The sequence below is a fragment of the Rana temporaria genome, chromosome 8, assembly GCF_905171775.1.
Source record: "Rana temporaria chromosome 8, aRanTem1.1, whole genome shotgun sequence".
NCBI classification, from domain to species: domain Eukaryota; kingdom Metazoa; phylum Chordata; class Amphibia; order Anura; family Ranidae; genus Rana; species Rana temporaria.
This window is the reverse complement of record NC_053496.1, coordinates 78,080,795-78,097,588: the sequence shown is the minus strand read 5'-3', so window position 1 is coordinate 78,097,588 and position 16,794 is coordinate 78,080,795. Positions and strand designations below refer to the sequence as shown.

Here is a 16,794-nt window from a genome sequence, read left to right as displayed (position 1 = left end):
CACTGCACATTTTTTTAGGCACCACATTTTGCACATGTCATGGTATATCACTGGAAGCTAAAAACTGTTCAAGTATGTCATACCATTTTTAAGTCTTAATTTATTTGGAATAGAAAAGAAAATCTGGAATATATTTTGCACAAATGCAGACTGATTTCACAGAGTGCTGCAACATTTCAGCACAATTGAGCCAAATATTGTATATTTGCACCTTCTTAAGCTATAACTAAATTATCGGTGCAGAAAAATGTTTATGACAATTTAGTTGACTAAATGTTTTTAATAAAATTACTAAAACAACAATTGCATAACAGACAATATTAAAACTGTTGCTTTTAAGAGAGAATAAATAATTGACCTCTTATATTATGTGACAAGATATGTTTTTCTTGATTTTTTTTGGTGATTGCCTGACACCCCATTTACCAGCCCACAATTACAGTCAGACAGGGGCAGATCCACAGAGCAAGTACGCAGGCGTATCTACTGATACGCCGGCGTACTTTTAAATTTCCCGCATCGTATCTTTAGTTTGAATCCTCAAACCAAGATACAACGGCATCTGGGTTCGATCCGACAGGCGTACGGCTTCATACGCCTTCGGATCGCAGATGCAATACTTCGGCGTCCGCTGGGTGGAGTTTGCGTCGGGTATGCAAATGAGCTTTTTTTTCGACGGTCCACGAACGTATGCGCGGCCGTCGCATTCTCTTACGTTGTCTCTAGTCGGCTTTTTCCGGCGTATAGTTAAAGCTGCTATTTTGCAGCGTATAGATAGACTTGCCATATTAAAGTATGGCCGTCGTTCCCGCGTCTAAATTAGAATTTTTTTTTTTCGTAAGTCGTCCGTGAATAGGGATGGACGTAACTCACGTCTAAGTTAAAAAAATGACGTCCTAGCGACGTCATTTAGCGCAATGCACATCAGGAAATTTCAGGACGACGCATGCGCATTTTTTTTGGCGCGGGGACGCGCTTCATTTAAATGAAACCCGCCCCCAACCCGCCCAATTTCAAATCCGCCGACAGAAATACACTACGCCGCCGTAACTTACGGCGCGAACTCGCTGAGGATTGAAAAATGCGCCAGGTAAGATACGGCGGCGTAGTGTATCTCTGATACGCTGCGCCATTCTACATCTATGTGGATCTGACCCACAGTGTTTAACACAGTACACATTTGTTTATTACCACAGACCATTCAAGGGCATATTTTTTTTCTTTGTTTGGTATGTGGAGGCTTTTTTTATGTTTGGCAAAAGCAAATTAACCTATCCCCTTACTTTTCTGTGTAATTCTGTTATGTGTACTGCATATGACTTCTTTAAAGGGTTTAATGATATTTCTAATCAGATACGTTGAACATGTTTTTTTTTTCTCAATAAACAGCACAATGATACACTTTTGGATTTGAAACTTAACAGCATGAACTAATTATGCTGGGATATGAGGAATACATTTTTAGCCAGATGTTGGACTATGATAATATATAGAAAGAGACAGTGCTCTTTATGTACTTCCCTTTTATGTTATTAAAGGGTCACTAAAGGAAACAATTTTTTAGCTAAATAGCTTCCTTTACTTTACTGCAGTCCTGGTTTCATGTCCTCATTGTTGGTTTTTGCTCTGATGTTGCTGTAATCCTTTTCTGTTCTGAACACTTCCTGGTTGTCTGTTTCCTGATGAAAAAAGTTATGAGAGCTTTCTCGCTGTGGTCACTAATTAAGGAGGTGTGATTACTGTGTGTCTAAAACCCCTCAACACCAATCAGTTTAGTTTTACAAATCATCACTGCCCTGTATTGGCTCTGAGTCTCTGTACATCACAGAAGCGGGAAACAGCATGCAAAAACGAAACTGAAACTGTAGGTACATTATATGATTGAGTTTTATCTATTTTTAATAATTTTTTAAAAGGAATCAGTTAACTATTATGTCTCTATACCCTGTAAACAGTCAGTTCAGCAAAAAAAAATCCTTTACAACTCCTTTAATGTTGAACTACACAATTCTCCTCTGGCCATCAGGGGGATAGCAGCAGAGGGATATCAGGTTGGGTGAACTCATAGACCTCAATGTGATATGTCTGGAGTTATGGTAGTTCGAGGCTGCAACCAGGTATGGGCGCAATCAGTTTGCATTACAGATTCCACAACAAGAAGGATCTGAAAACAGCATACAAAAAAACCTTGAAGATTTCAGAATCCCAGGGTCAATGAAACAAAAAGAACTGTGATCTCAAATTGAGAATACAAGGTTTACAGCCTGGGGACAGAGTATTGTTAAGAAATCTGGGCATCCTAGGAAAACATGAACAAGACTATCTGACTGCTGGAAAGGAAGAAGGGGGCAGGGAAGTGCACCTAAGTGTAGTAGTTAAAAGGCACAATTTATTGAATAAATAGAATAATACTCACTAGATGTAAGTGGATACATGCAAGTTCTTTACATGGAACGTCATCCTCTGGGGCTGCCGCTGTCCATTATTCTGTCAGGGGTGCAGTGGCTGTGCAGGGAAGAGCTGGGATACAGGAAGCATCCAGGAAGACTGTGGAACTACAATGGCCAGCGGACCTAGAGCAATAGTAGTATAACAAAAGGTGCGACACATTGCATAAAACATTCATAAAAATTAAACAGGACAAGAACTTTACAAATATAGTTAAAAATAGAAGCCAATACACAACTGGATAAAAAAAAAAAGAGGGTGAAGGTGGGGGGAGGAACTGGAAAGGGGAGACATCTACAGTACATATCCACCTGGATGTGACAATAATTAATAAAGAAGAATACAGCATGTCATACAAGATATATTCCAAGGTTTGGTACCTATAATTACTTACCATCTTTAAACCACCACCCCCAATGCAAGGATCTGAATCATACAATATTGAAGATGTATAGGACCATGAAAAAAACTGAGGGATATATGATGAGAATTGGAACGTTATAAAGTAAATATTACAATATGGTGTACATCTCAATTTCTTCATTTAATCCCCCAGGGGTAAGAGTATTTAAGGAATATCTCCAAAAAGTCTCCTGCTGGTATAAAAGGTTGCAAAAAAGATAAACACTAGACCTGGCTGTGATCAGTAGCACTGAGGACACTAGCACTGACATATATCAGCAAACTGGAATTATTGGCATTGACTGTGATCTGCAAACTGGAAACTTTGGCATTGTCTGTAATCAGATGCTGGTGATAATCTATTGTGGGCTGCAATCTTGCCCTGGCTGTTCTGGTGCTGGCTGTAATCTTGATTCTATTGTAATCTGGTACTGTCTATAATCAGGCACAGGTTGTGATCAGGTACTGTCTGTAATCTGACACTGGCTAGCTCAGGCAGGGGCTCTATCATCAGATAGGGTTAATGAGATCAGGTAGGGGCACTGTGATCACCATGATCAGGTAGGGACACTGTGATTTGAACACTGGAGTGCTAACTGGGATGGCAGCCAGCTCTCCTCTTTCTCTCACAATGGCTTTGTGTGTATGACAGACCGCTCATCATATTCAGTGTTTACGTTTGTGATTGCTGCGATTGGCCACAACAATTACAGGTTAGGGAACTACTCTCTGTACTATCTGCCTGTGCTCATCACTTTGCATTCACCAATGTGATCACAGGCATTGTTTACAGTTGTGATTGCTATGATTGGTCACAGTGATTGCATAGTGCAGATTTGGGATGAGCCGAAAACCCCCTGGTTCGGTTCGCAGCAGAACATGCAAACAGGCAAAAAATTCATTCAAACATGCGAACACCATTAAAGTCTATCGGACACGAACATGAAAAAATCTAAAATGCTAATTTTAAAGGTTAATATGCATGTTATTGTCATAAAACGTTTTTTTTTTAAATGGCCGTTTTTTTTGGAGCAGTGATTTTAATAATGCTTAAAGTGAAACAATAAAAGTGAAATATTCCTTTAAATTTCGTACCTGTGGGTGTCTATAGTATGCCTGTAAAGTAGCGCATGTTTCCAATGCTTAGAAAAGTCCCTGCACAAATTTACATTTCTGAAGGAAAAAAAGTAATTTAAAACTACTCGCGGATATAATGAACTGTCGGGTCCTGGCAATACAGATAAAAGTCATTGAAAAAAAAAAAAAAAGGTTCCCCCCTCCAGTCCATTACCAGGCCCTTTGTGTCTAGTATGAATATTAATGGGAGAACCCGAACCAAAAAAAATGGGGTCCCCCGAAATTCCATTACCAGTCCCTTCAGGTCTGGTATAGATATTAAGGGGAACCTCGTGCCAAAATAAAAAAATAATGGCGTGGGGTTCCCCCCAAAAATCCATACCAGACCCTTATCCGAGAATTAAACCTGGCAGGCCACAGGAAAAGAGGGTGATGAGAGCGTGCCCCCCTCCTGAACCGTACCAGACCACATGCCAATGGCTGCGCATGCCAATGGCTGCACTGCTATCAATCCGTCCAGCCTAGCCAATCAACGGCCAGGCTGGGAACCGAAGAGGATTACGTGGACGTGCGCGGGACTTTCGAGGGGTCAAGTAAGTAAAACGGGGGTTCGGGGGGGGGGCGGTATCATCGGATGTTTTTTCACCTTAATGCATAGGATGCATTAAGGTGAAAAAACATTTACCTTTACAACCCCTTTAAAAGAAAAAAAATGTCCAGCGATGTCCATTCATCTTCTATTCCACTGCCTGAAAAATAGAGAAAAAAAAGCAGCAACAGCTCCTCCTCCATGGGAGGCTCCTGCTGACTGATGCTTCTCTTGCTGTTATATAGCTGAGGGCGGGGCCACCCAGTGATGTAAACAGGTGACCCCGCACCCTCTGATGCCACGGGAAACCGAGATAAGCGTCAGTCAGCGGGAACCTCCCATGGAGGCAGAGCTGTTGCGTTTTTTTTTCTTTTTGTCTCGGGCGGTGAAATAGAAGATGAATGGACATCACTGGACATTTTTATTTTTTTATTTTCTAATAAAGGACTTGTCCCGAAGTGTCTCCTGTTTATTTTACAATTTTTGACACTATTTTCTGGGAAATGGTATGGGTACAATGTACCCGTTACCAATTCACATAGGGGGGCAGGATCAGATTACGATAAGACCTCCACCCACAGACCCCCACAACCACCGGGCAAGGGTTGTGGGGATGAGGCCCTTGTCCCCATCAACATGGGGGCAAGGTGCTTTTGGGTGGGGGGGCGCAGAGCCCCCCTGCCCCAAAGCACCTATCCCCCATGTTGAGGGCATGTGGCCTGGTACGGTTTAGGAGGGAGGCCCCCTTTTATTCCCCCCTTTTTTCATGTGGCCTGCCAGGTTGCATGTTCAGATAAGCAGGGTTCCCCTTAAAATCCATACCAGACCTGAAAGGTCAGTATGGACTGTAAATGTACGATTACAGCATTGTACAGTTTAGCTGCTTCTTCAACTCATCTTGGAACATTCAACAGATACCATAAACCTTCAATTGACAGATTCAACCTTAATTCGGATGCATTTTTTAATGAAATAAAATAAATAAAAATGAATTTCGGGAGCAACTAAATAAATGTTTTTTTTTTCAGACAAAACAAAATATTTCAGTGTGCAAATGTCTAGTGGACATTGTTGAAAATGCTGGTTGCCCCCACCATGCTTATTTCTGCTTCAAGAGTCAATACACATGTGCTTTTTCGATTGCACAACTACTGTATTAGGATTTTATCATGTCTGTCAAATACATTAGTTCATTGTATGTCAGCTTTTAAGGTACTTTATTGCAAGAGAGGCTTCAAGCACTGATGTGATAGCAAATAAAGTGCACTTTACTCAAAATATAAACTGTAAACAAAGTGGATCTTAGCAATCCATTTTAAGCTGTGTGAAATATGTACTGCAAGCACTAAAACTAACATATATTTCTTTCAGACATCAACTGCAACTGTTAATGTGCTGGTGACGGATGTCAATGACAACAACCCAGTCTTTGATCTTTACTTGCCTAGAAATCTCTCCGTCCAAGAGGAAGAAGTGAATGCTTTTGTGGGTCAAGTCAAAGTGAGTGCACCATTATTTAATTAGTCTTCTCTAGACAGAAATAATTTAGAATTTCATCTTGTTTTGTTTTTTTTTGTTTTTTTACCTACCTTCATGCTTCTTTCCATATACCGCTACTATAATTCTGACAGCAGCTGCATTTGTAGAAAATTGTATTTAATACCAATTCAGCATTAATGTTCATATAGCTTGAAGCTTTTATATTCTTAAACATTCTGTTGTTATTGTAGACAATTCTAGCTTTAAGGTAAATACAATAAAGTTCTAAAGTGATGGATGTTGACTGCATATTGACTACGAGAACGTAATTTTGTTTCCATTTGATCAAAGACTGCTGATCTCTCAGTACGCTCAGTACAGAGTGGTGACTGTCAGTCTGGTCTGTCGCTACAGTGCTCTGGGGGGGGGGGGCAAGAGTGGCTGGCTCAGGCTCTCAGCAGTGCACTGAGCCACGTGGGTTGGCTGTCAGTTAAACATCTGGGTGGAGAAGTATTGCTGCATGAGCTTTGGCCATACTTCTTAAAGGCTTAACAATGTTATAAGCTCAGCCTGACTATAGTGCCATCTTGGTCCTTCAATTTTTAACAGAAATTGAAGTGTGCAAATTTTAACAACAAGCGTCTACTTTTTGCTCTCTTTTAGTCTGGTATATATACAATTAAAGGTGTTTTGATATATTTGTTAAATGCAAAAAAATCTGCAGTGTTTGTCATCTCAAAATGTTTTTATTATATAAGTACATAATTAGTCAGGTTGAAAAAAGACACAAGTCTATCTAGTTCAACCAATAACAAAACCATACAATCCCATATACACAATCCTATACCCACAGTTGATCCAGAGGAAGGTGATAAACCCCAGCAAAGCATTATTCAATTTGCTACAGCAGGGGGAAAAAATACTTCCTGAACCCCCGAGAGGCAATCAGATATTCCCTGGACCAACTTTACCTATGAATGATCGTATCCAGTTATATTATGTACAGTTAGTAAAAAAATCCAGGCCTTTTTTCAGGCAATCTACTGAGCTGTAACTGAACTATGTAACTATTCCACATTTTCACAGCTCTTACTGTAAAGAAATATTTCTGTATTTGGAGATGAAATCTCTTTGCCTCTAGACATAACGAGTGCCCCCTTGTCCTCTGTGATGACCTTAAAGTGAATAACTCAACACCAAGTTTACTATATGCAAACAAAGAAAAAATACTTTTCTAAAGATCTATGTAAGCTGCAACTAAAAAGTGATATACACACCAAAGTACAAGGAAAATAAATGTAGTTGCGCTATAAAAAATTAAATAACATGTGAAAAAATGAACTCGTGTTTCCCGGGAAAGGAGACGTATTGACGTGTGGCGTTACGGTCCTGTGTGGAAGGGCGTTCATGAGAGCCGGCCAGCTTAACTTTTTTATCCCATGCTTTTATGAAGAAACTATTTTGTAAGTGCAATTTATTTATTAAATTTATGTTTATCCTACGGTACATCACTATTGTGAGCATTGTTTCTTTCCGGGTCCATATTGCTACTCACGCATACCTGGAGGATACCACATACCGGTGTTTGTTGCAGTTCCGTCACAAGGCCCGGGCTGGGGTTTATAGCCGCAAGCTGATTATGCTTGCCATCTGTTAAGCTTGCATCCCTTACGGTGATCTCCATTGGTGGTGGTTTATCAGCATATGATTCGCATTGGAATTATTCATTGCACCCTTATTAGAACTTTCTGATCAATGAATATTTTTATTGTCTCCTATTTTTGATTCACTTCATTGGATATTGTCATTTTTTCACATGTTATTTAATTTTTTATAGCGCAACTACATTTATTTTCCAAGTTTACTATATGGACCCCTTATGTATTTGTACATGTTGATCATACCCCCCTTAATCTCCTTGTCTCAAAAGAGAATAGATTAAGTTCTAATTTTTCCTCATAGCTGAGCTCCTCTGCACTTTCTCCAGTTGCCTGATATCCTTTTTGAGAACTCATGGCCAAAACTAAACTGCATATTCCAGATGAGGTCTTACTAATAATTTGTACAGGGGCAAAATGATATCTCTCTCTGGAGTTTATACCTTTTTTAATAGAACAGACTTTGCTCGCTTTGGAAACCACAGCTTGGCATTGCATGCTATTATTAAGGTTATTATCTACCAAACCCCCAGCCCTTCTCCACAATGGATTCCCTAGTTGTACTCCCCCTACTATGTATGACGCATGCATATTCTTAGCCCCCAAGTATATAACTTCACATTTATCAACATTAAACCTCATTTGCCACATAGTCGCCCAATTAAACAGTGCATTGAGGTTGACTTGTAAGTTGCAGACATCCTGTAAGGACGTTATTCCACTGCATAGATGAGTGTCATCTGCAAAGACTGAATTATACTTTTAATTCCAGACACTGTATAATTTATAAAGATATTTAAATGTAAGGGTCCTAACACTGAACCTTGGGATACACCACTAATAACCACAGACCATTCAGAGAACAAATCAGTAACCACTACTCTCTGAATTCTGTCTTTTAGCCAGCTTTCTATCCATTTACACACAGATCTTTTCAAGCCTGTAGACTTTTTCTTACACATTAGTCGTGTGTGGGGAACTGTGTCAAATCCAGGTATACCACATCCACGACCACCCTTCTGTCCATGGTTTTACTTTACTTTACTTTACCTTCTCATAAAAAGATATCAGGTTTGAATCCATGCTGGCTGTTGCTTAAAATAATATATATTTTTTTATTGTTGATTGTTATTGGCCTTCTGCAGTTTTTTGTTGACTACAGAACATCTCCCCTATGTCTTACGGAGATGTGGAAGGGGTGTTCTGTAAATTGGACAGTATGTGTGTTACAGAAGGACCATCAGGTAAAAAGGAAAAAAAAAACATGATTTTTTTTTTATGGCAGCCACCACATTTTGACACTGGCAAACTGCAATGTAAAAAATAATTTATATGGATTTAAGACCACTTTCACATGAGCATACCTACCTGTACACCCATGCAAAGGACCATTTATGCACACATAGTGCCATGTATGTCCACATGCAGTCAGCCCCATTCATGATTAGCCACTTCAATACTCATAGTAATGCCCATAATAATATGACGTCCGCAGATGGGATCTCCCATCTTGGGCAGGCGTCATATGACGTCCTCAGATCCGCACCAGAATAGGGAGCGCGTGTGCACCACTGCGTCACCATGATTTCTTGTGACAGAGCAGATACCTGAATGTGTGAGTTTTTCTTGTCAGGGGAGAGGAGACAGATCATGTGTTCCTAGTATATAGGAACACTGATCGGTCTCCTCCCTCAGTCAGTCCCATCCTCCCACAAGTAGAATCACTCCCTATGTAATACATTTAACCCCTTGATCGCCATCTAGTGTTAACTCCTTCCCTGCCAGTGACATCTATACAGTAATCAATGGCTATTTATAGCACTGATCGCTGTATAAATGTCAATGGTCCCAAAATAGTGTCAAAAGTGTCAAATCTGTCCACCGCAATGTCACAGTCCTGATGTAAATCACAGATCACTGCCATTACTCGTAAAAAATATATAATAATAAAAATGCCATAAATGTATAACCTATTTTGTAGGCGCTATAATTTTTGTGCAAACCAGTCAATATACGCTTATTGCAATTTTTTACCAAAAATATGTAGAAGAATACATATCGGTCTAATCCGAGGTAAAATATGGGGATATTTATTATAGCAAAAAGTAAAAAATATTGTGTTTTTTTCAAAATTGACATTTTTTTTGTTTATAGCGCAAAAATAAAAACCGCAGAGGTGATCAAATACCACCAAAAGAAAGCTCTATTTGTGTGAAAAAAAATATCAAAATTTTATTTGGGTACACTGCATGACCGCGCAATTGTCATCCAAAATGTTACAGTGCTGAAAGATGAAAATTGGCCTGGGCAGGAAGGGGGTGAAAGTGCCTGGTGATTAATGATTATTGGAATGCAGTGGCTGCATGTACACAGCTGCTGGTCCCAATTTAACAGCCATGTGGGTGTGTGTGTCCGATTGCAAAAAGTGTGTATTCAGGGACATACATCTTTAGCAATGCAGCTGTCGAATTGGAAACAGTGGCTGTGTCCATGCAGCCCCTGAATCACAGTAGATATGAATGAGACTGTCTGCACATGGATGCACAGGCAGACCTTTGTACGGGTTGTACAATAGGTACACCCATGTGAATGAGGCATTAGACTCAAGGTGTTGGTCAAATAAGAAATGAAAAACTATGTATGCAAATATATTACAAAATGGACTTAAGTTGAGTATTAAAGTGATACTATAGGTTCCCTTTTTAAAAAAAAATAACAAACATGTCATACTTACCTCCTTTTGTTTAAAGGTAATGCAAGGATGTATGATTAATTTCTGCAGCATGTTCAACCAGCTTTTAAATAGTTGAGGATCCTGACATATACAACAGGGTTTTGGTAGTCCTGGCACTATTTTCTATAGTAAACATACTCTGAAAATCTCAGATGACATTTGGTTGAGGTCTAAGATGCATGATTTTCATATAGGTGAGGGTGAAAGCATATTTTTACTCCAGTATATGTGACTGAGGTCTTTGTCAGCAAAAATATTAAACAGTTTTAAGAGAATCAGTTGAAAGTGAATATGTTTAGCAGTTATTGCTTTGTAGAGAGTTTTGTTTTTTATTGATTTTTATGAAACCAGTGAAGGTCTTATTTTGTTTTACTTTTTTTTTGTCTTGGAAATGAAAAGGAAAAAATAGAATTTGTGTGACAGTGAAATGGCATGACATTTTTCAACAAAGATTAAAGTGACCTGTCATTTTCTGTTTAATACCCAATCAAATGAGAAATGGCTGGCTATTTATTGACAGATTGTTTACTGACACACTAAAAAGCTAATATTTAGCCATTCTTTACATAATAACAAGTAGGGATGCGTAGAGTATATGTGTCCAGTTCGAGGCTCGAGGTTTAACCCAATTGAGCATTGCAGTTGGTGATGGCAAAACTAAAGACAGAAAGACCCACAAACAAAGAACAAATGAAGACAGCTGGCAAAGCATCAGAAAGGTGGAACCCAGTCTTCTTGTAATGTCCATGGGTTCCAGACTTCAGGTATTGCTTCAATGCTAGTAAAGGATTCTCAAAAAAAGAAAAAAAATTAACAATTTTATTTGTAGCGCCTGTGTACTTTATGGTACCGGTGCTAGTTAAATTTAAGGGTAGATCAAAATGTAGTTAAACTCTGATCCAGATTGTTAAGTGCAAAACATAGTCTCTGTCTCAGCTGGCTGTGCTGTGGGCTATTCTGTTGCGCTGGGGTGTTCTTCCAACCCCGGTGCTGCAGGTGAAAGCAGTGGAGTCGAGGTTTGGGTGCTCTTTCCTAGCAGCCAATCAGGAGGGTTTGACCTCGCTGTGCATGCTGGGGAGGGGTATTTATGAGGCAGACGCCATTGGTTCTGGGTCTTCTTCTTCGAGTGTGGCACCCACCTTTAGGGTGACCACATCACAGCGCCCCGGCGTTATGGCCTACCTAGCCGGGGGCGTGCGCGCCACGTGATGTTCATGGTTCCGGGACCATGTTTGCCCGGAGGATATGAGCAGCGACGGGGACCCAGTGAGTGACTGGGTTCCCACCTTTGAGGATCCTAAGCTGTACTGCTGTTCCGTGGGGAGTCCGTCTGAGGAGCGCCATTGAGAGGCTGGCGATCCAATAGGGCCTCGACAAACCACCAGGGATCAAGGTAGCCGGACACTGAGGGATTGATCACCTGTCAGTCGGTACCTGGGCGACAAGTTGAAGGAGATCCATCCAGGCCTAATTCATCTAAGGAGGGATATCTCCGTGATTACAATTCAGAGAGGACCTGTGGCAGAGGTATCTTTCTGAGGCTCACCGAGGAGGGTCTGTGGCAGAGACTTTTCCTACAATTGTCTGAGTGATACTCCGGTTGCCGGGTCGGTGGGAGAGGCCTGTCTGGGTGTGCTGAACCCACTCAGGCAGGAGTAGCTCAGAGAAGTGTTATGCTTGGGAGCACGACTGTTTCTCTATCATCACGCCTGAATCTGCTGTTCTCTCTTCTTCAACTTTACTTTCCTCACCACAAGTTTATTGTTTTTACCCGGCTGGGTAATAAAGAGCACAGCAAAAGAACACCTGTTGCGGACATTCCTTTACTTCTACCTAATGCAATACGCATCATTCACCCCTAGGAATTCGTGGGAGCCATGAGGTAAATGTGTCACCCAAACAATCAGCAGCTCCTCCGGGGGTAATGCTACATATTTGATTATATTAATTTGTCCAATTACATCAGATATGGTTGCAGTTCCGAAAATTTGTACTCAATATTTATGTTCAACTCCTTAACCCTTTCATTGCCAAGTCTGTACGCCGTATGGACCTACAGAAGTGCCTGCAAGTCAGTACAATGTATGGACCTCATTTCCTCCTCTCCTATAAACCTACAGTCACTTCAATGACCATAAGCTTATATCAGAATTGTTCAGCAGATGCTGCTGAACAATTCTATGACTCTGATCAGTAGATTACAACCCACTGATCAGAGTTATTAACCCCTAATATGACTACCCCCCCCCCCCCCCACCCATGCCACCACTTCCCGGCCCCCTGCTTCTTCTCCCCGCCGCTCTGTTCCACCTAAAACTATTCCCCCACTCTCATTTCCTATCCCCTTAACCCCCTTCTTCCCCCCAGAACTGATTTACCTTCCCTACACCTGATCCGACCCCCCCCAAAACCAGACCCCCGCAGCCACCATCATTGGCCAGCACCCATCCTCTTCGGTTTCAGGTGCTGCTGGGGGCTTGGGGGGAACCCAGATGTGTGCCCGCTGCCGATCAGATAGTCCCTATACTGCCCCCGCACCCCCGATCCATCCCTGCTTCAAGCACATCTCTCCTTCCCTCCCGCTTGTACCTTCTCCCTGCACTGAGCTGTCAGGCTGGCCTTCCTATGGATCAAATCTGAGACAACCTATGGAGTGGAAAACAAAGCAGATTATCTGTTCCTTCTAATAATACATAAACAGTAGACCTTGGCCCTTTAGCTATAATCTCTCCTCTAGCTAGCTTCTTGCCTGTTTTTCTGACCAACACTTTGCCACCTGCCTGTATCTACTTTTGATCCTCCCAAAGAACATCAATAGGGAGGAGAGGAAATATACTGATATTTCCCAGAAGATCACTGCTGTTTATTTTGGAAGATTTGATGTTATGTAGCCTCCCTTTCTACTCTTGCTGAAAAGTATCCACTAACCATTCAGAGTCCCAGTCACTATCCTGAAGCTCATCTGCCAATGCAAATATAACTTCAAACCTTCTTGCCAGATTCCCTCTCATTTCTAGATAGGCTTCAGCTTCAGATAAGTTACTCTTGGTTTCTAGGTCATGGGAAGCAGTAACATGGTAAGCCCTGTACTTTCAGGAACCTTACATAAATTCTGAACTCTGCATTCCAGCTGTGGAATATGTGCCCCAGCCCCTACCATCCTCTCATAGTGTGTGCTTTTGGCTATTCTCCTAGAATTTAACAACATGACTGCCTGTGTGAGGACTCAATCCCACCCTCTTAGTGTATATGTGGGTGTAAGTCTGCATATTTGATCCTTCAATAGCCTGTTGTATCTTTAAATCAAACCAGCTGCCTGTGGATGATATAGGATGGTATGGTATGTGACACAACCAGTACACTCCAGAATCTTGGGCCCACTGCTGTACTGTTGATCCAGTAAGTGTGAGCCGTCATCACTTTGATCTGCATGTTTGCAAGGATGAACAAGCATAAGTCCTGTATAGGTGTCCACGGGTCTGGTATGGATTGTGGGGGGACCCCCATGTCGTTTTTTTCAGAGTAGGGGGTTCTCCTTGCAATCCATACCAGACCTAAGGGCCTGGTATGCCCCTGGGGAGAACCCATGCGTTGTTTTATTTAAAATTTGGCGTGGAGTTCCCCTCATGATCATACCAAACGCCGCGGGCTAGAATTGGCGGGAATCCAAGTCGGATCCCCGTCGCTTCTATGACGGCTTTTTCCCCATCGCGGTGAGCCGGATCGCGCTGACTCCCGCGACGGGGGCTCGTAGGTGGGTCAATCGAGGAAAGGGGAGCGAGATTGACACAATATCGCGGTCACCTACAGTAGATCTCCTCCTGGGAGATGTAATTCAGACTATATAAGAGTTTATGTGGGCTTTAAGCTTTAAGGTTTTTCCCCTTAAAGTGGTTGTATACCATTTTGATAACTTTTAATGAATTAATAATAGCAGCTATAGTATAATTTGCCATTTTTAATTTTTCTCTTACCTGCTTCCTTAGTGAGTAATCGTTGTTTTACTTTTAAATTAAGTTGTCTGCGCAAGCGCTGTAAGAACTATCTTTCCGGCCAGCAACAGACCTGGCCGGAAAAATCCTGCGTCTATGCCGGACACGTCACTTCCTACTGCTGGCATCGGCCCGAGATCCCGCGAGACTCATTTCCCTTCTGACGTAAGGCAGCAACAGGATCGGCTCCTATTCGCTGGAGAATGTTTCCATAGTGACCGGACACAAAAACGAGGCGTGGATTTGGCGGTAATGCGCATGCGCGAGATTATGTCCTGTTAAACCTACTGAGGGCAGAAAATAAAGCACCGCACCAACACGGAAGGACCATAGTTGTGATGGGCGGCGGCTGGGAACATGCGGGAGCATGCACAAGTCACTTAATTTGTAAAAGTAAGACACTTTGGAGGCATTATCATTAGTAGCATTGTAATGCAAAATAACTAACTTGATTGCTATATTGCTTAAATGGATATCATTGTCAGAGTTTACAACCGCTTTAATGCATCTTTATTGGTGTTCAGTGGTAACTTACTTGAATAAACACTCCCACGTTGCTGTCTTCTACTTCTTAGGGCCAGAACTACATTATACCTGTCGAGCAGAGTGATCTCCAGCACCCAGCATGTTTCTTCCTACACTCAACATTTGGTACTGTCTATCTGTCTACCATAGGTCACATGAGACCTGAAGTCCACCAGTTAGTCAGCAAAGATCCTGTATAGTCTTTCAATGCTCTAATTATGAATGCAGCATTTCTGGTCCAGCTGTTATTGTTAAATTATTCAAATAATTACATTACAGTTTTGCAACTGATTTTTATCCCCCTTCATGACCAGGCCATTTTTTTGGCGATATGGCACTGCATTATGCATTACTGACAATTGCATGGTCATGCAACGCTGTACCAAAATAAAATGTATGTCAGTTTCTTCCCACAAATGGAGATTGCTTTTGGTGATATTTGATCACCACTTGCATTTTTTATTTTATTTTGTTGCCTATAAACAAAAAAGCCTGACAATTTTGAAAGAAAAACAATATTTTTAACTTTCTGCTATAAAACACAAGTCCAATTAAAAAAAAAAATTAAAAAAAAAATCAAATTTTCTTCAGGTCTAGGCCAATATGTGTTCTGTTACATGTTTTTGGTAAAAAAAAAAAAATCTCCCAAGATTTTTTTATCCTAATAATAGCACCGATCACTAATACAGTGAACAGTGCGAAAAATATGCACTGTAGGCCGCGTACACACGATCAGTCATCCGATGAGAATGGTCGACGGGCCTTTTTCATCGGTTCACTGCTGAAGCAGACTGATGTAGCTAGATTCAGGATGGCGAGTGCATACTTGCGGCAGCGTAGCTTATGGCATTTAGGCTACGCCGCCGTAAGTTAGCGAGGGGCAAGTACGTGATTCACAATGTACTTGCCTGCTAAGTTACGGCAGCGTATGCCTAAAGCGGGCGGGCGTTAAGGGCGCCTAATTCAAATTAGGCTGAGGGGGCGTGTTTATTGATATTAGGCTTGACCCGACGTGATTGACGTTTTTTTTGGAACCTGCGCATGCGCCTACATTTCCAGTGTGCATTGCGGCTAAGTCCGCCGCACGGGGCCTATTGATTTCGACGTGGAGCGTAAACGACGTAAATCCCTATTCACGGACGACTTACCGAAACAACGTAAAATTTTCGAATTTCGACGAGGGAAAGGCGGCCATACTTAACATTACTATTCCATCTATTTGATGGAATAACTTTAGGCCTGCTAAATGCGTTACTTAAACGGCATATCCTGTACTGCGTCGGCCGGACGTACGTTCGTGAATAGGCGTATCTACTGATTTACATATTCTATGCGACCGCAATGGAAGCGCCACCTAGCGGTCAGCCTAAAAATTACACTTTAGGATACGAGGGGTGTATGACACTTACGCCGCTTGTATATGAGCCTAATTTAAGCGTATCTGGATACGCTTAAATTAGCGCTGACGCAAATTCTGACTTAGGCTGGTGTATCTACTGATACGCCAGGCCTAAGGTCTCTCTGAATCTAGCTAATGGTCTGATGTGCGTACACACCATCGTTTCAAAACCGATCGGGTCAGAACGCGGGTGACGTAAAACACACGACGTGCTGAAAAAAACGAAGTTCAATGCTTCCAAGCAGCAAGCGCGGGTTTGGAACCGATGCTTTTGGCATACTAACCATCAGTTTTGACCTATCGGTCAGGCGTCCATCGGTTCGATTTTAAAGCAAGTTCTCTGTTTTGGGACCAAAGGACAACAGACCGATGGGCGTACACACGTCGGTTTGGACCGATGAAACTGAACTTCAGTCCCGTTTTTATCGGTTTGGACCGGCCGTGTGTACGCCGCCTCACTGTACTAATGACACTGGCTGGGAGAGGTTTAA

General features: G+C 41.7%; 1 protein-coding gene across 6 annotated transcripts in view; it reads left to right on the top strand.

Moving 5' to 3' along the window:
• PCDH15 (protocadherin related 15) overlaps window positions 1–16,794 on the top strand; it is a 1,266,541-nt gene that overhangs the window by 823,213 nt on the left and 426,534 nt on the right. For all 6 annotated transcript variants that reach the window (XM_040362073.1, XM_040362072.1, XM_040362074.1 and 3 more), the window contains one exon: window positions 5,888–6,016. In XM_040362073.1, coding sequence (XP_040218007.1) covers window positions 5,888–6,016 — 129 coding nt within the window. The remainder of the gene's footprint in view (window positions 1–5,887; window positions 6,017–16,794) is intronic.